This window comes from Ambystoma mexicanum, chromosome 6q, assembly GCF_040938575.1.
Source record: "Ambystoma mexicanum isolate Mex_15411 chromosome 6q, UKY_AmexF1_1, whole genome shotgun sequence".
Lineage (NCBI taxonomy): Eukaryota > Metazoa > Chordata > Amphibia > Caudata > Ambystomatidae > Ambystoma > Ambystoma mexicanum.
Genome location: NC_090937.1, coordinates 1,176,960,159 through 1,176,983,555, shown reverse-complemented (window position 1 = coordinate 1,176,983,555; position 23,397 = coordinate 1,176,960,159). Strand labels below are relative to the sequence as shown.

Sequence of the window (23,397 nt, the reverse complement as noted above, 5' to 3'; positions counted from 1 at the left end):
TTGTTAACACATATGCCCCAAACTATGACACCACGTTGTGCTTCAAATCACTGTACCCGAGACTGTCTACATACAGAGAAGGCACCTGGGTCTGGGCTGGAGACCTTAATTGTACCATAAATCCCAAATTGGATAGGTCTGACACAAAATGTACTAAACCCGCACCACCAGCTCGAGCTTTAGACTCCCTTTCGCAGGATTTGAGGCTTGCAGACATGTGGAGGTAAACAAAAGGAGATATGCGAGGTTACTCTTTCGTTTCAGCCCCACACGCCGTACACACGAGAATTGACTACCTTTTCACAGGAAAAGAAACCCTGGGCGAATTTACAAACATAGAATTCTGAGCCAGGACCCTCTCTGACCACGCGCCACAGCTCTACACTACGTGAAGACCCAGGATACACATCTGGCGGCTGAGGTCAGGAGCCCTGCAGGACTAAGGTACTTCAGGAATATCTGAGGGTTCAAATAGGGGAGTACTTTGACACCAACACAGGCAGTGTAGAAAAGACGAACACATTAGGATGCATTCAAAGTTGTCAATAGAGGGGCGACAATATAGAAAATGGGGGGCCTCAATAGGGAGCTACAGAGGACCCTTGAACACCAAACACCAAAAGGCTGCACGAAGAGGGAGGCGAGCCTGGGAGACTGCTAGCATGGCTCCCTGTGTAGGCGCGAAGAACTTAGGGATATGATCAGTGTTATAACTGATTCAAAGAGAGAGCTAACTAGGACCGAACATGGGATTAAAGCAGTGTTCTCAAGCTTCTATGAGCCCCTATACTCCCTATACTCTGCAGACATTACAGAGGGAGCCAATGATGCGGCAGAGATCATATCCCAAATAGACCTACCAAAACTGACAATGGAGCAGTCGGACATGCTGGATGGATGCGCCACTGTTGCCCGGTGAGATAGAGGAAGTGATAAGGGAACTCCCGACTGCCAAGGCACTAGGACCAGGCGGGCTCCCAGGAGAGTTCTACAAAACCTATGCTGACACACTGGGCCCCAGACTGTTATCGCTCTTTGAGGAGGCCTATGAACTGGGAAAATTGCCTGATAGTCTGCAGGAGGCAGTTATAGTACCCATCCTCAAACTGGGTAAACCCCCACTGGAATACGGGTCATACAGACCCCTCTCGAATGTAAACCAAGACTGTAAAATATTGACAGCGGTGCTGGCGAGCAGGCTCAAGAGAGGGTCGGAGATCTAGTACATGAGGACCAGACGGGGTATGTCTTTGGGCACAACACGGCCTGGAACCTAAGGAGACTGCATCATGATATAGATAGCACAAACATGCTAGACACTGACTACAGGGTGGCCTCTCTGGACGTAGTGAAGGCCTTTGACTAGGTCGGATGGGATTGATTACTGACGACCTCGGCGCACTTCAAGTTTGAAAAAGGTTTCTTGAAGTGGGTCAAATTAATATACACATCCCCCATGGCAAGGGTCAGAATGGGAAGACAAATCTCTGGGGAATGGAGGGTGGGCAGAGGCACCAGGCAGGGTTGCCCACTGTCACCAATGTTGTATATACTTCCATTGGAACCGGTGGTAGTGTTCCTAATGAAAGAATATGCCAAAGCTGGTAACAGGATAGATGGGGCAATATCTCTAGTCTCTCTATATGATATGTTGCTATGTGTAAACCAGCAGAAGACAATCTGCCGCACCTGTTAGACGACATAGATCAATTTGGTACTTTCTCCGGCATCAGGGTGATCAGAGGGAAATCACAATTGTTCCCACTTGCGGGCCTCAGAGAGCGCAGCGCAGCTGCCGAACATGGGCCTCAAATGGGAAACCAACACTTTTTAATACCTAGGTATCAACGTGTGGCACAAAGCGGCGGACGCTCATGTAGACAAGACACTGAGGGCCTTAAAAGGGGTGAACAACTCCAAGGGATTCTGGAAAAAGCTGCCACTAGGGGTACCAGGTAGGGCAGCCCTCCTAAAGATAACTGTACTCCAAAGACTTTTGTACTATTTCGTCAATATACCTCATAATATACCTACAACCTTTTACCGCCAGTTGCATACAATGGTGAGAGAATTTCTGTGAAGCAATGGGAGAAACAGTATTGCACTGAACACACTGCAGAGGGACTATTCTGAGGGCGGGATGAGAGTGCCTGACTTAAGATGCCACTACCAAACAATGCAATTACAATTCATTGTAAACTGGTTGGGACGACGACACCACGCAGGAAACCCTATTTTTACAGCCTAGGATGAGACAACACTTTTTTAAAGGAGGTCCTATGGGTCAGAGTACCCACCCTAGAGACTCCTTCCATGATACTAGAACATGGTAGGGGAATATGGAACAGAGCCTGGGAGTGCTTGGGAGTGACTGATCCCTGCTCTGACTAGGTTCCCTTAATCAGAGTCATAGGAGAACAGCAGGGAGCAGTGGAAGAATACAGGAGGCACTGGGAAAACAAAGGGATAGCCACCATTGGAGACCTGCTACGAGAAGGTAAAATATTGAGTTTCCAAACTCTAGTAGAGGAACATGACATACATCAAGGCCAATTCTTACTATATCTGGGCAGGGTCAGGAAAATTGAAGCTAGATGGGTGGGCCCTGAAGAAGTAGTGCAAACCAATTCAACGTTAGAATTTATGTATGATGTAGTAGAAGGCGGACATGTGATTTCTAGAATATGACTTTCTCCTGGGCAGCTGCACTAGACCGCAGCTAAGGGTGAGAGAGCGAAGGGAGATGGACGTAGGCAGATCATTCACGGATGGGGAATGGAAGAGAGCGCTTCAATACATCAGGAGAGTCTCAAGAAATGCCAGGTTCAGACTGACCCAACAATATTGCTGGGAGACAGAATCGCAACTGCCCGAGATGCGCACAAGAGGGGGCAGACATGATTCACATGTTTTGGACATGCCCAAAAATGAGGAGGTTCTGGGGAAAGATCACACAAAAAGTGGGAAGAGGGGGCATCCAGATGCAAGACTGGCCCCGGAATCCTGTTTGCTAGGGCTTTACCGGAGGGGTAAGAGAGGCGATACACCCTCACCAAAATGAAAGACCTGATCTGTATACTAGCAAAACGCAGGATAGCCATGGCATGGAAAAAAGCAAGGGGCCCCAATTGGGAGGCCTGGTGGAGTGACCTAAAGAGTTGGTCACAAGCGGAGACCGTTGATGTCTGGGAGTGCTACGCAAAGGGCTGCATGAGACCAGTGAGGGTGTAATAGCCTGGAATGCACTGATTCAGACCATGTTTTCTGAAGAAAGGGAAGAGTTAAGCCCACAGAGATATACTGAAAGGGGGCTGAAATGAAGAGGGAAGAAGTGTAAGACCACAGATGGGATGGGTACCCGGAGGAAACAGCCGACGCTGCAACACAAGGGGAGGCCACGACAGGGGGTGAAAGCGGAATGCGATGTAAACCCACAAGATTTTGAATATACATTTGTTATGCCATGGAAAAACCTGTCTTTGTTTGGTTGGTAGTATGTTGTACGGAACAAATAAAACGTTTTAAAAACAGAAGAAAAGGATTCCAAGATGGGCGCGATGCCGAGAGCACCGCGACTGACGCTCCTCCAACCCACTGGGCCGCTAAAAGTTTAAAAGTACTACCAAGCCCTCCCCAAGCACGAAAAAGAAGCATCACCTACCCATAGGGGATGGAGAAGTTGCAACCCCCCCCGGCCCTCAGTCAATATAGCAAATGCAGCGGAAGCGGCCGAGCAGAGCTCCACAACATACAAGCTCCCATTGCAGCACCTAACAACGGGAAGCGCACCCTCGGGGACATGGAACGGCTCCCCTCTGAACACAGAGGCCCCAAAGCCAAAGGGGGATAGCAGGACCGGGGTGTTGGAGGGTGGGAGGTGGGCAAACCCACAAGCCTGCTCCCAGCAGCTCTAAGGTGCAGAGTGACGGCCCAGTCTACCTCCAGCGAAGTAGGTGAAATACAGGACCAGCGGCAGAGGGGCGAATAACCCCTGGAAACCCTCCTTCTCCTGCACAGCCAAAAACCCAATTCCAGTGCAGCCAGCGGGGCGCACAGTCCCTCAGCGACACAGTCTTTGTGGGAGAGGGGGCCAGACAACACGCCGCTCGCCATACCTACTTTCAGTTAAGTGCCTGCGAAGCTGCCGTGCAATCCTTCTCACACAGCCCCTCGCTCCAAAGTGATACAGCACTGCAGACCCTGCCCCCTGCACACCTCCCACCACCACCCTGCAGCAAACCGGACTTCCAGGCGAGCACCCGTAGCACCAACAGCACAATAGACGGGGTGCAGGGCCTCGAGAAGTGGTTGCCATCCTGGCTCGGGCCCAGAGAAGCGAGAAGTGTCTCCATCCCCTGCAGATCCACAGTGGATCCAGCGCACCAGCAGTAGCAATCCTCAGTCCCGGAACACAAGGCAGCCCAAGGCCAACGGCGCACTTGGACCCAGGAAACTCTTGATAAGGTGGCGCAGGCACTCGCAGCACCCACTCGAAGAGCCCGGAGCATGCAACCAAGGAAGGGGGCCCCAAAGCCTTCCACTAAAGGGACATAAGGCACCTCCCAGGGGGGAGGTGTCTAAAGAGCACAGGGGAATATCTGGTCCGCCGTCTGGGGGCAGCACACTTTGTTACGCAGCTACCGGGAGAGGTGACCAGCGAAACTCACTGGCAGCCACCCCATCAAAGGAGACTGTTACACCCAAGTAGATAGACCCTGACTCCCTCCTGTGAAACCAGCTAACACGCACAAAAACAACCCACCAATTTAGATGGCAGATACATCTTACTTGCGGCGGGGGGACTGGCCATCCTCACCCGTCACCATCCACATCTAGGGACGCCCTGGAGACCACAGACCACTGGGCACAGGACATTCAACGCACCCTAGGCTGACTAAAGGAGTGCACAAATATTCAACAGCTCTGCTTTATAGAGCTTGGGGAGAACTCCCTTTCCTAACCTTTGTACTGCTCTTTCACAATGTCACCTGTCAGAGACTTTCACAACCAAATAATATCACCACCCCCATGCGTGACCACTCTGACAGCAGGGTCCTTATTATTATCACCTTGCCAGAGACCTTTGCATCCGCACAGTATTCTCACCCCTATGAGTGGCCACTCTGACAATAGGGTTGGTTTCTTAATATCGATGCCTCTTGCGCTTGGTTTCGTAGAACGGGTACTCGGACACTCTGTTCTTTATTTCACAAATATATTAATTCACTTTAACACTAGCCTTTTGGGATCCATGCACGCTCTCTTTCCCTGGTACCCTTCCCTTCAATGGCTTTCAACACATTTAGCTTTCATTATTCACTGTTCTGAAATCTTTCAAGAAGTGTTTAACAATGGGCCTTCTCACATGGCATTGCTCCGTTACTTTGTTTCTCATCGGGTCCCTTGCAGGCCAAAAACATTCAAGCTTTCAGTTCAATGTCTTGATCTTTCAACGCAAAGCCTTGCGTGTACCATTGTAGCCTTCCACAATTGCGCGTACACAAACCGGGCTCGCCCTTTCTTTGAACTCACCGGCTGTGATTGCTTTCGTGCATCCTTCTGCATTCAGCTCATCGAGACCAGGGTCTTGCCCACCTGCCCCTCAGACACTCTATGGTGGCCTTGCAGCCTAGGGAAGCACATAAGCAGTTTGCTGGCGCACGGAGGAAAGGGACTAACTGGCCCCTCGCTCCCTTCTCTGAACTCTTCTGGCTTCTTGTAGACACAACTCCCTCACCACGCTTTCTCCTGCCTCAACTCGCAGCCTGTTAGCATCTCAGCATCCCGTTCTCCCTGGCCTGGTTCTCGGCAGCTCTCTCTCAGCTGCTCCTCCATCTCGCCATCCAGCTTGCCTTCCTTCTTGGCCCCTGTCTCGCTCTCTGTGTCTTTCTGTGCTCCACCTTTTATAGTATGGAAAACAGTCCATGACTTTCAGGTGTGTGTGATTGTGACTTGAGTGGCTGACCTTATTAGTGGGACAAGGCCAGTCCATGTTACTAGTGGTAATCTTCCTAGCCTCATTCTTCCTCTTCCTCGTCATAGTAGTTGGGCTGATAAGGAAAGAATGGGAGTTATGGGAGTTGTAGTGTCCCATAAAGGTAGAGGGAATATGGGGTAAATAACTATCAGAAAATGGGGGATACCATGTCTCACCTTCAGGTGTCTCCTCTCCAATCCCCTCTCGCTTGTCCACCCCCAAGGTCGGGATCCAATAGCGATGGCTCTTCCCTGACCACCTGAATAAGGGATCCCCGGGGACTGAGTTCTGAAACACCTTCATGTTTTTCACAATATGGATTGATAGACACGCTGAAAGGCCTCATTAATCTCCTCCTGAGTGGTGACTAGAGCCTTTGACTCCCACCTGATCTGCTGAGGTTGCTCCCAACGGACCTCCAGACCAGCAGTTGCCCCACCTTATCCCCTTCCCCATGAATCCCGACATCCCCCCTTCTCCCATCAAACTTTGATAATGAGTCCTGTGCCTCATGATGGGAGACTAGGACCCTCCCTCGCCAGTTCTTCCCCCGTCCCCAGTCCCTCCGCCATACCCTTCTCTAGACCGTACACCACCACCACCACCTCTAATTTGTGTAGCTTCTCCTGCAGCGTCTTCCTAACTCCTGTTGTTTTGGATATACAGACCACCCCTGATCGTAGGCTTGAAGGCATCCCACAGGAACCCCATTCCCTCCAATGATCCCTCGTTAATATAAAAAAACTGCACTATGTCTCCCCAATCGCCACATTTTCCAGGGCCGTAACCAATAAGTGCCACGACCGTACCAGTGATCTTCGCTGCAATCCCTCCAAAAGCTCCACCAAGGGCGAGTGATCTGAGAGAACCCTTCCCAGGTATGCCGTGTTACCAAACATGTGAAAAGGTTCTGACCCCACAAATCTATAATCAAGGCGAGAATAGGACCAGTGTACTCCCGAAAAGTAAGAGTAGCCCCGTTCTCCAGCATGGGGTCTGACATGGATTCACATGCTCATGAATATTCCCCGTCGTCAGGCTGGGAATCCTCGGTAAAGAAAAAACCAGTATCAGTTTCGTTTCTGATCTGTCTTTCGTAGTAATAACCAATCACTGGTCTCTGCGTCATACTGACCACAGCCAATGACTGCCCTCTACCTAAGCACCGCCTCTGGCAGCCATCTTCAGATTTTTACCGCACGTTCATGTGTTGGGATCCTCGTGCTATTGCTCTCGAGCGTTAGTGCTATTTTTTTCACATTTTTTCTCAAAAAACTTCGTTTTTTCGGTCAAAAGAGCCTCAAGCTCCACCGACTCTCCATCTGATCAACGGGGACCCGTGTCGGATTCATCTGCGCCCCTCAAGGGTGAAGATCTCGTCGAGCTACGCTTTTGGAGGACTCCAGAAGTTTCTCAGGCCCGGACATGGCCCAGGAGAAGGGAAGCTCGACGCCCGGAAAGCTGTTCAGGATCTGCCCTGGATGCCAGCTGCAGAACGTCTTTAAGGAGGACGAACACTCCTTTTGTCTCTACTGCTTACATGAGGACAAGACGCACGTGGAGAAGGACTGTGCGTTTTGCGGCAATATGTCGGAGCGGACCATGAAGGACCGCCATCAACGTCCCGCCAACTGGCTGGAAGGGAAGAGCCCGTCAGGCGAGAAGAAGAGGAAGAAATCCGAGCGGTCTTCTAAGACCTTTGAGGACGCCCCGGCGACGGGGGTCCAACACAAGGCCAAGCACCGCAAGTCCGCTGGCACCGGGAGCGCCGAACGGTCGGGCTCTACGGGCGCCAGGCAGGGCGCACCCTCCCCGGCACCTTCAGCCACGAGCCAACGCTCTGGGTCGGGTAAGAGGAAGGGCGAGCACCCGGCGAAGCTCCTGGAGAGGCCCCGGTCGAGCTCGAAGGCCCCATCGGAGGGGGAGCGAGGCAGTGTCCCCCCCCCTCAAGGATAAGGCGGTGAGCGCACCTAAGGTGGTGAAGGCCTTAATCCATCCGGCCAAGCCCTCTATCGATACTGTCGCGGCGGCCCTGGCTCAGCCTGTGGAGGCTACACCAGTGGTGGCGACCTCGGGGCTCAGAGTCTCCGTGCCACCTCGGAGGGAGTCCTCTTTTGTGCCCATCGATAGGACCCCTGTGAAACCCCCGGCGGGGAAGAAAAAGGGGGGGCAGGGCGTCGTCGTAGATTCAGCCTCAACCTCAGAGGAAGAGCTGATTGAGGTCTTAAGCCACGGCCTTGGCGTGGAAGAAGACCGGCCCGTCGGGATGGATCCCGACGCAGGTGACGACGACATCGTCGAGGGTGCCGACGGGGCTCCTGATCGCCCGTCGGATTCCCCTCTGCCAGTGCCGCAAGACAACTCGGCGGCCATTTTGTTGGCTATACAGTCCTTATGTTCAGAGATAAGGACGAGACTACCGTTGCTGACGGAGGAACCTCTCCCGTCGGGGGATCCTGAACCGGGACCTTCTGGTGCTCCCCCGCCCAAGAAAAGGATTCACCCTCTACCTCCTTTTCAGCCGTCGCGCCCCGTCCAGCCCTCCTCCCCGTCCACCTGAGGGGATGATACAGGGACTGACACGGCAGCGACGGGTACGGACGACGAGGTATACGACGAGGATCTACCGTCGTCACCTCCCACCAGGGTTTCTCCGCCCGAAGAGATTGGATCGTTCCACTCCATGATCGCCAGGGCATCCGAGCTTTTCCAACTCTGCCCTGAGGAGAAGAAAAAGGAAGGATTCCTTTATCAACGGCGCGAGGCCAAGAGGAAGACGGTCCTCGCGGTGCCTCTACTGGACGACATTTGGGATGAGGGCCTCGCCCTCCTCAAGAACCCTTCCACGACGCCGGCTAGAAGAGACCGGTACGAGAAGAAGTACCGGGTCCCGGACGCGGCCCCCCTGTGCCTCCGGGCGCGGACTCCGTCGTCTCCGCGGCGGCCAGGAAGAAAGCGGGGGGGTGCGCCCTTCACATCGACTTCCCCACCGGACGGCGAGGGAAAGAAATTGGACGCTATGGGACGCAGGGTCATCTCGTCTGCAGCGACGACGATTAAAGCGGCCAACGCCTTGGCTATCGTGGCCCGCTACGACAGGGAGCTATGGTACAAACTGGCTCCCCTGCTGGACTTCCTACCGGACGACAAGAGGGCGGATGCCCTGGAGACCCTACAGGAAGGCGAGGTGGCGTCGGACCATGCCATCACTATTGCGACGGACATCGCCGACACTGAGTTTCGCCAGTTGGGCAACGGCGTGTGCCTTAGGCGGCGTGGATGGTTTAAGGCTACGGACTTCCGTCAAGACGTACAGACCAGAGTCCTGGACATGCCGTTCGATGGGAACAACCTGTTTGGGAAAACAGTGGACGATTCCCTTCAGGCCATTAAAACGGACACTGAGACGGCCCGGGCCCTTGGGGTTCTGCAGCAACGACGGACGCCCTTTCGGAGCAGCGGAGGCAAGGGCGCCTCCAAAGGTTCCGCGGCGGTTTCTCCACCTACCGTCAAGCGGCCCGCTCGTCGTCTCAGGAGGCCTACAGAGGACGAGGCAAGTCTGGCGGACCCCGCCGTCGTCGCCAAGGAGGTCAAGGCGGCAAAGCCTCGTCGAAACAGGATTGAACCGGCCGTGGGGTCGGGCCCCCACCGAAGCACCCCGGTGGGAGGCCGGCTGGCGAGCTTCGTCAGCGTGTGGGAGTCCATCTCCACCGACCGTTGGGTGCTGGACGCCTTAGCCCGGGGCCACGCGCTCGAGTTTCAAAGAAGGTGCCCGCGCGCCCCCCCGTGGCCAGGAAAGAGCTTCACGTCCCTCAGCTTCCCCTGGAGGTAAAGGCGATGCTCAGGAAGGGCGTCATCGAACTCGTCCCAAAGAGGCTTCGGGGCTCCGGAGTTTACTCGAGATACTTCCTCGTGAAGAAGAAGACGGGAGGATGGCGCCCCATCCTAGACCTGCGACGTCTGAACAAGTTCATCAAGGCGCAGAAGTTTCGGATGGTCACCCTCCAGCACGTCCTGGGGCAGCTGGAGGAAGGAGACTTCCTGTCGTCGTTGGATTTGGAGGATGCCTACTTCCACATTCCCATCCTAAAGGGGCACCGAAAATTCCTCAGGTTTGTGGTCCAAGGGCGTCACTACCAGTTCAAAGCCCTCCCCTTCGGACTACGGTCGGCACCCAGGGTATTCACCAAGTGGCTTGCACCGGTGGCGGCGCAGCTGCGCCGCGAGGGGATCCATGTCTACCCCTACCTGGACGACTGGCTCATCCGAGCCAAGACGAGGGAGCTCGCCGTGGAGCACACAGCAAGGGCCGTCCAACTTCTCACGGACCTGGGATTCTCCGTGAACTACGCCAAGTCCCACCTGGTACCCACGCAAAACGCACTGTTTCTGGGAGCGAAGCTCGACGCAGTGTCCCTTCTGGCCTCCCCGTCGGAGGAAAGGACCAGGTCCATCCTGGGCAAGGTACAGCGGATGTTGGTTTCCGACGCGGCCAAGGTGAGGTCCATCAAGTCCCTCCTCGGAATGATGTCTTCTTGCATCTACCTCATTCCCATGTGCAGGCTCCGGATGTGCCCGTTGCAGGAGTTTCTGGACGCGCGCTGGATCCAAACGACGGGCGGCTTCGAGGAGAGGATCACACTCGACGAGAGTTTCCGCCGAGCGGTCCGGTGGTGGGGCACCCGCGCGCATCTGACGGCGGGCATGGACTTCCAGACCCCAGACCACCAGGAGACAGTGACCACGGATGCCTCCCTGGAAGGGTGGGGAGCGCACTCCGGAAATATGCACGCGAGAGGCCTCTGGCTCCCGACGGAGAAGTCCCTCCATATCAACGTCCTGGAGCTCCGTGCAGTGTTCTGGGCCCTCAGGTCCTTCCTTCCGTCCCTCAAGGGCAAGGTGGTGAGGATCTTCACCGACAACACCACCACCATGTTTTACATCAGGAAACAGGGCGGAACCAGGTCCCCAGCACTGTCCAAGGAGGCGCAGGACCTGTGGCATTGGGCAGTCGCCCAAAGGATGTTTCTGGTGCCGTTTCATCTGGCAGGGATAAAAAAAAACACCATCGCCGACTCACTCAGCAGGGAGCTGCGCTCGTGCCATGAGTGGGAACTACGGCAGGATCTAGTGGATCGCCTCTTCCAACGGTGGGGCACACCCCAGATCGACCTGTTCGCGACGGCGACGAACTCCAAGTGCCGGAGGTTCGCCAGCAGGTTTCCCCAGGCGAGGAGCATGGGCGATGCTTTCTCGTTCCCCTGGGAGGGCCTGTTCCTCTAAGCGTTCCCTCCCTTGCCACTGCTAATCCGGCTCGTCAACCAGCTCAAGAGGTCACGGTGCAGGATGATCCTCGTCGCACCTGCGTGGCCTAGGCAGATATGGTTCCCGGACCTTCTGGACTTGTCAGCGTCCCCGCCAATCAAGCTGCCGGTGGACGCGGATCTACTCTCCAGGGAAGGAGGCGCCATCCTCCACCACGACCCGAAATCGCTGAACTTGCAGGCCTGGCTCCTGCAGCGCTAGAGTTTGGAGGATACGACATACCGGCCGACTGCAGAGAGGTTCTTGCAAAGGCCAGGGCGTCCTCGACTCTTAAATGCTACGGACACAAGTGGAAGAGGTTTTCTGTCTGGTGCCACGCACAGAAGATTAACCCTCTACGGATTACGGCTCCCCAGGTACTGCCGTACCTGCTGACGCTGGCCAAAGCTGGACTGGCACACGCGTCCATCAAGATTCATCTTGCTGCGATCTCCCGATACACCAGAACCACGGGCCGGTCGTCCCTGTGGTCTCATCGTCTGGTGAAAGAGTTCATGAAGGGACTGTTCAGATTGTTCCCGCCGGTGAAGGCGCCGGCCCCGGCGTGGGAGCTCAACGTGGTGCTGACCAAGCTCATGGGACCTCCGTTCGAGCCTCAGCGTTTCTTGTGGCCATCACCTCCGCACGACGGGTGGGAGAGATCCAGGCCCTTTCTTGCAAGGCCCCGTACTTGACTTTTCACGACACGAGGGTAGTGCTCAGGACGCACCCCTCCTTCATGCCCAAGGTACCGTCGGACTTCCATCTCAACGAACCCTTGGTGTTGCCTGTGTTCTTCCCGTCGCCTTCGTCGCCGGCTGAGAGGACTTTGTACTCGCTGGATGTGGCTAGAGCGCTGAAGTTCTACGTGGACCGCACGAAGTGTTTTCGGAAGACGTCACAACTCTTTGTGAACTTTGGACCTGTCAATCAGGGGAAGGCTCTCTCGAAGGCTTCCATTTCCAGATGGCTCTCCGGCTGTATCATGTACTGTCATCGGTTGGCAAACCGACCGCTGCCTGGCCGTCCGAGAGCCCATTCCACCAGAGCGATCGCAGCTACCACGGCGTTCCTTTCTGGTGTGCCCCTGCTGGACATATGCAGGGCTGCTACCTGGAGGTCGACACACACCTTCACGAAATTCTACTGCGTCGATCGGGATTCCAGGGAGGAGTCCAGGGTCGGCCAAGCAGTGCTGCGCAACCTGTTCGCCTGAGGTGAGCCTGGTGAGGAGGTAAGATGCTTAATGTTGAGTTTGATGTAATGCTTAATGTTGAGCCTTTGCCACCTCCCGTGGTTGTGCATGTGTGTACTGCTATGTATTCTTTATTCATGAGCATGTGAATCCATGCCAGACCCCATGCTGGAGAAGGAACAAGTTACTTACCTGTAACTATTGTTCTCCAGCATGGGTCTGGCATGGATTCACATGCGAACCCTCCCGCCTACCCCTCTGCGGCTCTTCACTTGGTCATACTGCCACTTCACGTGCTTCCAAATCTGAAGATGGCTGCCAGAGGCGGTGCTTAGGTAGAGGGCAGTCATTGGCTGTGGTCAGTATGACGCAGAGACCAGTGATTGGTTATTACTACGAAAGACAGATCAGAAACGAAACTGATACTGGTTTTTTCTTTACCGAGGATTCCCAGCCTGACGACGGGGAATATTCATGAGCATGTGAATCCATGCCAGACCCATGCTGGAGAACAACAGTTACAGGTAAGTAACTTGTTCCCTCCTCCCCATGCGACTCATGCCACAATTCCACAAAATTCAGGTCCCCAACTATCCTCCGCAAGGACGACGCTGCCTGCTGTTTCAATAGGCCCAATTTCCCCATACTATCCAATTCTGGATACAGAATACAATTAAAGTCACCTCCTCATACAAACAGCCCCTTCCGGTGACTCCACCAGCCGCAATACCGACAGGAAGTACTCTTTATCATCTGTATTGGGCGCATAAGAATTAACCACACAGAGATCCCTTCCCGCCAATGTATCAAGGAGCTCCTCCGTCATCCTGACGTCAACGGTCAGAACCTTGTTCACCTAGATAGGTACCCCCGCCGTCACCCAAATCAGGACTCCTATTGCATACTTTGGGTAGGACGTTCCCCCCCACTACCCCACACCACCTCTTAAGCGAATCAAAATCTTTCCATATCATGTGGGTCTCCTGTAACAGGGCCAGCTATACCCCATGTCACTTGAGCAACCCACCAACTCGCTGCCATTTCAATATTTTACCCAGCCCCAAGTCCCAATTTTCGGACAGTTACCCCCCATGCTGAATTCAACAATTGGCACCACCTGACATGCCCCCCTACTTCACTCACTGTAACTGGGGGGTAGTCCTACCCTCTAGAATTTAAATCTTTGCCACCAATTTAAATGAACATTTGTTTAAACCCTTGTGAACACACATCTAAATGGGGCATTCACCATTTGTACCATAAGCAAGCTACTTTTGAAAACACATAAACATTCATATGTAGTAACACAGCTTTTTATTATTTAGCTGATTCTTGAACTTTTTTTCTTTTATAGAAAACAATTAGTGATATACACAGTTGTGCCCAAAGTAAGATACACAAGCATGATAATTTCAGGGCATGATGAATGCGCTAAAACATATGAAAGACAACTCATAAGTAGGTGGGAACATCATGAAAACAAATTCGATGAACACAGAGTATTAATGAGTTTTGTGAATGGGAGACCTTGATTAAGGATCTCCTCTGCCCGGCTGGAATATGACCTCGTGATTGGTCTATGTCTAAATGGTATGTTAGAAATATCGGTGCAGGGGAATATGGGCATAGGTACTGCGGATGTTTCGGCTGAGATGATGGAAGCCTTCTTCTGGGGCCATGAGAGTCAGGTCACTCTGTGTACGGGACAAGTAAAAGAATGCAAAATGTGTTAAAGAAGCAGCTAGGTGCTTGAGGGGCCCTAAGAGGTAAATATATACACATGGTGACAGATCCAGTGCAGTTCCAGAAGCAAAAACAACTCACATAAAAGCTGGGAGCATCACTTAGTGCTTGATAGAACAGAGTTGCGGCGTGGCGGGTGGTGAAGTGGATGTCCGAAAGCGGACTACAGGCTGGGTTGTAGACTAAGCCTGATTGAGGAGGGGAGCCCTAGTGGGGGCATGGGTCCTCCTGCCCAGCTTGCAAAAATAGGAGAAGTGGCTGAGGGCTGGATACCTAGAACAATGGAAAGCCACAATAAATGCTGTGCCATAAATGGTAAGTATACAATGAGTATATTATTATAATACAAGTTGGAGGCATTACCTTAAAGCCCAAGTGAATTTAGGCAAGGTACAGAAGTCAGGACTTCACTCACACATTGTTCTGAAGAAACCGTCTCAGTCTGCACACTTAGCCTAACTACAAACCTCAACCAACTGAGCAAACGTGCCCCAACTATCTGCTCAACCCACACCACCAAAGTTAACCCGCCAAACTGCCTCCCCAACTCCCTCTAGGCCCATTCCGTCCCCTTCCCTCTTTCCTTTCCCGTTCCCTTCCACAGCTATTGCCAAGCCACTCTACACCCCCATCCCTTCCTTCCCATCACCCTCCCAACTTCCCCCAACTTGAACTCCCCCCACCTCCCTCAAATGCTCCCCAAACTAAACACTGCTTTCCCCTCCCCATAACTCTTGACCCCTAGCCATTCTATCCACGCTTTTCCTCCCTCCTGTGGGTGAACAACCGTTGGTCCAGGGGTACCCCCCCCCCAACTTGTCCCTGTCCCACCCGTCAAAGTGATCATCTCTCGCTTCCACATTCCAGGACCTTCAACTGCGATCCCAGTCTCAGTGCGTGTCACCCCCTGTCAACCTCAGTTCCAGCTCTCCCCAACCAGTCTCCTGATGGCAATGCCCCGCCCCTCCCTTTGAGCCCAGGCACCGCGGCGCAGAGCCCAACCAGTTCCACACCTCTGGTGGTGACGCAAAGAACCTGGATTTCCCACCCGCTATGACCTTCAGTTTAGCTGGAAAGAACATAATATATTTAATGTTAAGTTCTCAAAGGCGGCGTCTCACTGCATCATAGGTTCTCCGCTGTCGTTGCACCTCAAATGTGAAGTCCGGAAAGATGCACAACTTTGTGTTACCCACCACATAGTAACCAACCTTTCAGGACCCCTGCACGATAGCCTCCCTATCCCTAAAATTCAAAATCTTGGCCACTAACACACTTGGCGGCCCCCAGGCAGTGGGGTCCAGCTTGGCACGCTATTTTCCTGTTCGACCGTAAAAAATTTAGACAGTCCCTTTAAACCTAAAGTATTCAAGATGAGGTGTTCCACAAAGAGCTCCACACTAGGCCCCTCCTCCCTCTCTGGAACTCCTACCAGGTGGATATTGCAAAACCTAGATCGACCTTCTGCGTCCTCCGCTCTAGTCTCCAATGTGCTGATCGGCCCCACCAGCCAGCTACCAGGTTCTTGAGGTGTTGCAGATCTTCCTCCATGTTGATTACTCTTCCGCGACCCTCTTGCAAGCCATCCGCAGATCGCAGATCCGCCCTCACCAGGAACACATCCACCTCTTTAAACTCTCCCTCAAGGGAGGTCTTAGTGGCTTAAATGGCCTCCATCAAGGCATACAGGGTCAGCCCCCCGGTTACCTCTCAGCAGTGCCTTCCGCCACCTGGCCCACCTCCTCAGGCTTCTGCTACTTGTTTTTGGGGTCCGTATATTTTTCCATCTTCTGTTGGCCCTTTACCATTGTTGTTTTTGGCAGTAGCCTCGCCCCCCAGGCCCGTGCCTCTGCGCACTGAGATCTCCCCTCCCCCCTTCTGCAGTGCTGGGTCAGAGGGCCCACCTCTCTTTTTGGAGCTCCCACTGTTGAAAGGGTGCCACACCCAACTTCCTTCCAGCACTTCCCCCTGGCTCCCGGCCAGATGCATCCCAGAGTCCCCCAATGAAGGACCCACACTCCGCCGTTCCACCTCACGCCACTAGGACCAGGATATCCAGGTAAATTGCATCTGCCAGGCCACCCAAATCTCCCTCAGGGAGCACAGTCCCAGAGGACACCCAGTGCCGATTTGAGACCCTGTATCCAAGATGACTTACAGGGGCTGCACAGTCACCAGCTGTCACCCCTCACTCCCTACCGTGATGTTCAGTCTCACACCAGGGATCCCTGTAAAAAATAAAAAAAAACACAAAAACGCAATTTCCAGTGGTGTCTCCTGACTTGCCATTCACTAATGCCACTCTGCCTCCACTCTCAACCGGTGTGTTCCAGGAGAACCTCCTCAAAATGGTCTGCAGCTCGTTTTCGTCCCCATGCCACCGCAACCGCCTATGTCCTTCAGCCCTTTCAAGGAGGGGCGGAATGTCTACAGGCCCCCCAAAAAACGAACATAAAATGCACAGATGATACTCTGCTATTCCTATCCTCAAAGTGCAGCCCTGGACGCCTAAGCCAGTATCCTCCTGTACCACCACAAATGTCTACACACCCTCTGAACTGCAGGGGCCCCTCGCCCTGATCACTGCTCTTTGCTGTTGCACCAGGTGGTCTGCACCCTGGGGCTCCTCGCCAGATCCACACCGCTGAAACCATCCCTCACTCCATGCGCATTGCATTGACTACTGCATGCCGGGACCCCTCACAAGTGTTTTGGCGTCACGCTGTGTTGCCGGTCTGCTGCAGCCTTCCAGACTACTGTTGAACCCGCCCGGGGGAAGGGATGCACTCTCCGTCCCTCTGCCAGAGCGCCGGGCCTCTCATGAATTCTGTCCCCCACGAGTCAAACTTGCGTTACTGCCGCTGCAGGGCCGGTTGCTGCTGCTCCTCCTCTGCTGCTCTGGCAAGTGTAGCGTACCTCACCTGTCTCCCGGGGAATCGCTGCACTCACCGCCTGCCTTCTGGATTGGTGCCTGCTCTCTTTTTGGTGCATCCGTGGGTCAGCCCACCAGTCGCCACTTCTCTGTGGTCCGGCTTCCTGAGTGTGCCCTCCTGCAGCAGTCCAGGCTCCCCAGGTATGCCCCGGCAGCCCACTCAGATGCTGGTGGCCATTTTTTTATCTCGGGTCTCACGCAGTCCACAAGACCCAGCACTCGCCACACGCCACAAGTTGGTGAGACCATGCCCCTGAAGACCTCCACGTCGGGGCTCAGTCCTGGCCCATAAGTCTCTGTCCGGAAGCAGGATATTAGAAGGATTTAAAATGTGGCGTCCCTCAGGTGCTCATGCTCCAGTTGCTGGTCACACCCCCTTTTTTATTTATTTTGTGAAAATGCTATCAGTTACTTCGTCTCCTTCTTCTGGCCTACCACAGTATTTAAAAGTATGAGGAGCCCAAACAATCTTGAAACGTCAGATTTGGTCTACTGCGTTCTTTCCCTACTGGAAATAGGTAGTACTTGGACAAATGTGTCCATATCCTGCAGGTTATCCCAAAGTCCTCTAATTCCTCAAACATCTCTGGAAATGAATTCTCAACATGCTTAATATATAGTAGAATGGCCTCTGCTTTAAGCAGGATGACTTTCAAAACCCTGGTTAATGGTAATCACCAATCAATAACCGTACTCCTAATTCTACATGCTACTGGATCCATTGCCAGTGCAAACCGGAGTGGTTAAAGGGGGCAACTCTGTGTAGCACCCAGTCAACGCTCCCACTGCATTGAATATTTTTTCCCAGTTCTTTCCCTCGGTAAAGGATTGGTATACAACAGCCTCAGACATTTATATTACAGGCCCAAATTTGACCACCTCATTGTAGCAAAAAGGGAGGGTCAAGAGGATAGCTCAGCAGCAGCGTGTTTGTCTTGGAAGCAAGTCAACACAGGTCCTGCGCTTAGAGACTGGTCGCCGGTATTGCTTAGAGACTGGTCGCCGGTATTAAGCGCGTTATAAAAGATTAATTTAATTAAAAAGCAATTTCCTGCTGAAAGAATTTAATGCCTTTTCCATTTCATTAAACTTTAGCGCCAAAAATAACCAGTGGATTTGTGTTCCTAGTTAGTATAAAACCATTTTGATCAGATCACTTGTTTGAGGCACTGTGAAAAGGTACCACTAAATATTTTATTTTCAGTATATTTAGTAATGAGAGAACTCTGTAAAATGTAGACAGAGACTGGTCTTTTCCTGATTTCAGCAAAACCATTGTTTTTGCTTGCCATAGTGATGAAGGCAATTCACCTTTAACATGCGCAGCTTGTATGCTCTGATTAGTACTGGGGCCAGTATTTGTGAGTATGTTTTATAGTACTTGGCTGGGAGCCTATCTGTACCTGGAATGTTCCTGTTATTGAGGTGTTTAATTGACTGCTCTATCTCCACAGCAGTAATCAGCCTGTCCAGCTTGTTTGCTGCTGGGTCTAAGGTCGCCAAGTGGTCCTACCCTAAATAATCCTCTGTTTGGTAATTCTGTCTCCCCCTTAAGCTCTGTGATAGGGGTATGCTCACTTATCATCCCATACCAGCAGGAAGATAACATTGTCCTTGATTTTTCTGCTTCCCTACGTTGCTGTATTAAATATTACAGTATAATCATACCTCCCCCTCCACCCCCCAATTCTGGCTGTATTTGAACATATGCTTTTTCACACTCCTCTAACTCTGCCTTATGTCCCTTAGAGTTACTTACACTCTTGTTTCTTAACATCACATATTGTTGCTGCCCTTCCAGGGATTGAGTACAGCTTGTCTCATCCACAATACCATTGATATGTACTCCCCCAATATGCACACTTTAATGGCCTTGCAAGTTGTATCTACAGTCTGTTCTCCCAGTTCATTATTACATAAGTATTCCTCTACCATTTGTCTCAAACTTGTTCTCACTCCCAGGTCAGTCAATAATGCAATGTTCAACCTCCAATCTGGGATACATTGCCTAAAATCCTGCATCTCGCATACAAACATGCAGGTAAAATAGTCAGACTGGAAACTCCCTCAATACTCCACATCCCACATTTGCATGCAGGCCACTCTGTTAGCTACAATTAGATCTATACTGGACAATATTCTATGAGCTAGAGAATAGAATGAATAATCCCTGCCTTGTGGATTTCTCATTCTCTAAACATTCTCCTGTTTCATCTCCCATGTTATCTTCAATAACATATTGGATCCTTATTACGTATTCAATGCAACATTAATAATTCCACCCCCAGTTCATCGGCCCGTCATGTGTCCAAGGATAGTCAGAGGCCCTTTCGAAAACTCCTTATTGAGAATAGGCAGAGGATATAGCTCTTGTGATTATTCAGTCTCCTCCAACAGCTCATTCGCAAATCATATAGTCCCAAGATTATATCATCATGCCTAATCTCAACAGTGACCTGATTCTTTAACTCAGATCAGTGGTTTATCGCCAGTCATTCAGGGTCTTGCTGTACAACCTACTATATTAGGTCCCAGGTCTTCTGCACCACTTTCTTGGGACACACTACTCAAGATGCAGCAGACCTTATTAAACTCTCTGCCGCCATGCCAATCTAGCATTCCCATTTGGCAACCTCTGATCAGTGTTTCTGCCACATACCCTCTTCACCGCTCATCCTACCTCTGTAATGTTCCAGATCTCCACCATCAAGCAACCACACAGCTGCAAAGAGGTTCCTCTCGATCTCTCTACCTGCTACTTCTCGACCCCACAAGCTCTCATGCAAATACAACAAAGGTCCCTCTGAGGTCTCTCCATACATTGTAGTAGTTCTCACCATTGTTGGGTTGTCCCTCATGGTCGGCCGCCTGCCACTTGTACTTATGCCACCTTCTTGTACCATCGTCCAAATTTCCTCTCTAAGCGCACATACCAAGCCATACGGCCAAAAGCACAGCCATAGTCTTTCTCCCAACTCGACATGTTGCAGTGCAGATTACTCTATTACTGTGGCCCGCTGTTAAAAACCCAAGTCAAACAGGATGAATGGTGAATTTGGTATCTATTACCAGGAGCCTCAGCAGCTCACATGGTTCTTCTACATGTGCTGGCCATGCCTCTTAATGGTGGACAATCTATTCCTTGACAATGCCTTGTGTTTGTTCATTGGTCTGTACACCAAACCCTTGATCTTCTTAGTCTAAGCCTTATTGCCCAGCCTTGTGTAGCCAAGTGAGAGTTTGGTTAGACTTTTGTTGTAAACATTTGTAGGAAAAACCTCCTAGAAAAAATATAGAAGTAGGCACTGGATGCTTAAACATCATGGAATCTTTAAGCTGTAAACCTGCAAATAGGTGGCTCATCCTTTTCTAGGCAACCCCCCCACTTTTTCCAGAAATATCCTCTGCCTTTCCTTTAGCTGTTCCACATGAAATGAAGATGGGAATCAATATGGTCCTTTGTTTTTAAGCCATTATTATTTAAATCAGCATTGATAGTTTATCATAATTGTATCTTGTTTTCACATTAATTATGTGTTTCACATTTTAGTTCTCCATGTTATGATATATTTGTTTACAACAATGAGTGTTTTGTTCGATCAATATTTGATTCTTTTGTTTTAGGTTTGGACTGGTTGTCCTGGACAGATGATGGACAGTTGCTGGCTGTATCTACGCAAAGAGGTTCACTGCACGTCTTCTTGACAAAGCTACCAGTTCTTGGGGACACCTGCGGTACTAAGATTGCTTATCTCACTTCTCTCCTTGAAGTCACTGTGGCCAACTACATTGAAGGAGTAAGTAACCTTCTAGATTTATTTTGCTTAATTTAATATCAGTGTAGAAAGCTTTTACTGGAAATAACTCGTGTGACAGGGAATTAGAAAGGATCCTAGGTCATGGTGCTCTTTGCTTTCTCCACCAATTATCAACCAGAAGTAAGATATCTACATTTGTATTGTTAAGGATTCTTGTAAAATGCTTTTAATGTAACCTTGACATTCACTGTAAGCGCTTCAGCAGGAATTCTTACATGATTACAAATAAAGAAGAGTTACATTTGACAAGTGAGGGAGGATCACCTGAGTGGAGGGTCATGAGGGATTGGGAGGAGGATCCCCAAGGGCGAGACATGGTATTCCCCCAGTCCCAATAATACCCCAAACTACTCTCCCTCAGCCTTCATGGGGTATTTTCAATCTCACCCCAGATGTGTTCTGGATATGTTGGATCGTGTTGCCCCTGTAACTACTAAAAATGTAAGAGAGAAGTGTTAGGAAGAATTCTCTGTTTAGGCTGAATTTCCTAACCTAGTGAGTCCCCCAGCAGCTTTGCTGGATTTTCTGGGGTTTATTTTTTTCTCCTGCCAAGAGTGAGACTCTTTTACCCTCACTCTTGGACATGACTTGAGAGAGTTTTCTGTGACTTGCTATGTGCTTATGGGCTAGGGGGTAATTTTCCCCATAGGCCATCATTGGTTTTTGAATGTGTGTTACACAGCACCCTCAGTGCAGTAGCACAGGGGTGTCCTAGAGACCCCCAAACATAGACTCAACACCCTGGGACTGACTACTGTCTCCCTGGGTCTGTAAAGTTACCATTGACTTTACTAGTCTTAACTTAGGAACTTAACCAGTACAAACCATCTTACTGTGGAAGTACTGGTAGGGGCAATTAGATTGCCCCTGGGTCTGTTGTCGAGGGGGTACTGTCCCGTCCCCCCTCGCCGAGTTCTGGCTGGTGGCAGTGGATACCATGGAAATATTCCACCGGAATATTTCCCAATGGGATTTCCCATTGTTTTTGATGCACCACTTTTTTGTGCAATGTTAAAGATACCGCCGGTTTATTTAATTAATATAAATTCACCGGGTGGGATCTTTTGCCGGAACTCGCCGCCAAAATGGCGTCTAGGTTCACTTCAGTAACCCTGAACCCGAGTCGAGCCTTTGTTCCACTTTTGGCGGGCTTCTGCACAGAAGCCCTCCAAAGTGGTGCCATTCTGTCTGGGTACCACAGGGGGTGTGGGAGGGGGTTTAGGCACCCTGGACTGAGTTGCCTTGCCAACTCATGTCGCACTCTAGTGTGATTGGCCCAAGTGGTGAGCCACCCCGCTCACCACTTAGCATGTTTGAGTGGCAGCTAGGCTGTATGAATGGGGGTTTGCTGCATAAAAGCAGGGTTTTTGGGACTGGTTCTTCAGAAGTCGCCACAGGACCTAAGAAGCCGAAGAGGGAGAAGCCGAGCCGACCTGCCAAGACGACACCACCGGTGAAGCCCTGCAGAATCGTCTCACCACTTTTCCCGACGACAGCGGAGATCTCCCGCCGGAGAGTCTTCTTCCCTTAACTGGTGGGGACAACCAGTTGCTGCCTTCTTTTCGCCATCCCGAAGCATCTCGTGGCCGTCTTGCCTGTGCCAAGCACCCCGGCAACCGGGATACCACTTTTTACCTCAACCGCGAAAGAGGGGTACAAATCCTTTGTGACCGGAAAACTCCACGGCTGGCCTCATCCCTGGTAGTGCAACGACCTGCAGCCTTCCTCCCCGTCGAGATCACCTCTTCCTCGGGACGACGCCGCGACTTGCACCCACTACCAGGAACGACTACCACCGCTGGAGGAATCTTTCCACTTTTAAAGGTACTGTGTTCCGCCCGGCCTCCCTTGCCACCGATTGTACGGGGTAGATTTAGCCCTCGGCTCTCGAACCTGGGTAGGTCTGGGACACCCTAACTAAACTTTTCAGAACCGTAGTAAAGCCTTTTTTACCCACCTGCAAAGACTTGTGACATTGTGTGATCTTGGGACATTTTTCGCCTGGCTCCCTCTAAAGCGGGCCCCGAACTAATTCCCCTTGTTCCACCATTGACTGTCTTCGCTAACCTTATGTGAAAAGTGTTTTACCTTACTGCTCTCTTTATTTCTGCCTTTTCCCTCCCTTTTGGTAATACTTGTTGGAGTACCAGCTAACGTTAAGCGCTCACCTCTGGTTGGAAATAAGTGGTGTTAACTTAGAATTGTCCAACAAACGATTAGGGATGTACATATGAGTAATAGTAACTGTGTTTGACTTTCTTACCTTTTCTAATGTGCTAGTGTAATTTATGAGTGTACCTTTAATAAATAAGTTTATACTTTTACACCTAGCTCTGGTCAGTGTTTGCTTGTGCTATTGTACCTCTGTACCTATTATGTATCCTCTGTATACTGCCTAACTCTTCTTGAGGGAAGTCTGACTGCTCAG

At 51.4% G+C, this 23,397-nt stretch overlaps 1 protein-coding gene across 1 annotated transcript in view; it reads left to right on the top strand.

Annotated features, from left to right (window-relative positions):
• Positions 1-23,397, top strand: part of WDR19 (WD repeat domain 19) — a 2,828,275-nt gene that overhangs the window by 761,424 nt on the left and 2,043,454 nt on the right. Inside the window, exon 11 of the mRNA XM_069631788.1 lies at positions 20,776-20,948. Coding sequence (XP_069487889.1) covers positions 20,776-20,948 — 173 coding nt within the window. The remainder of the gene's footprint in view (positions 1-20,775; positions 20,949-23,397) is intronic.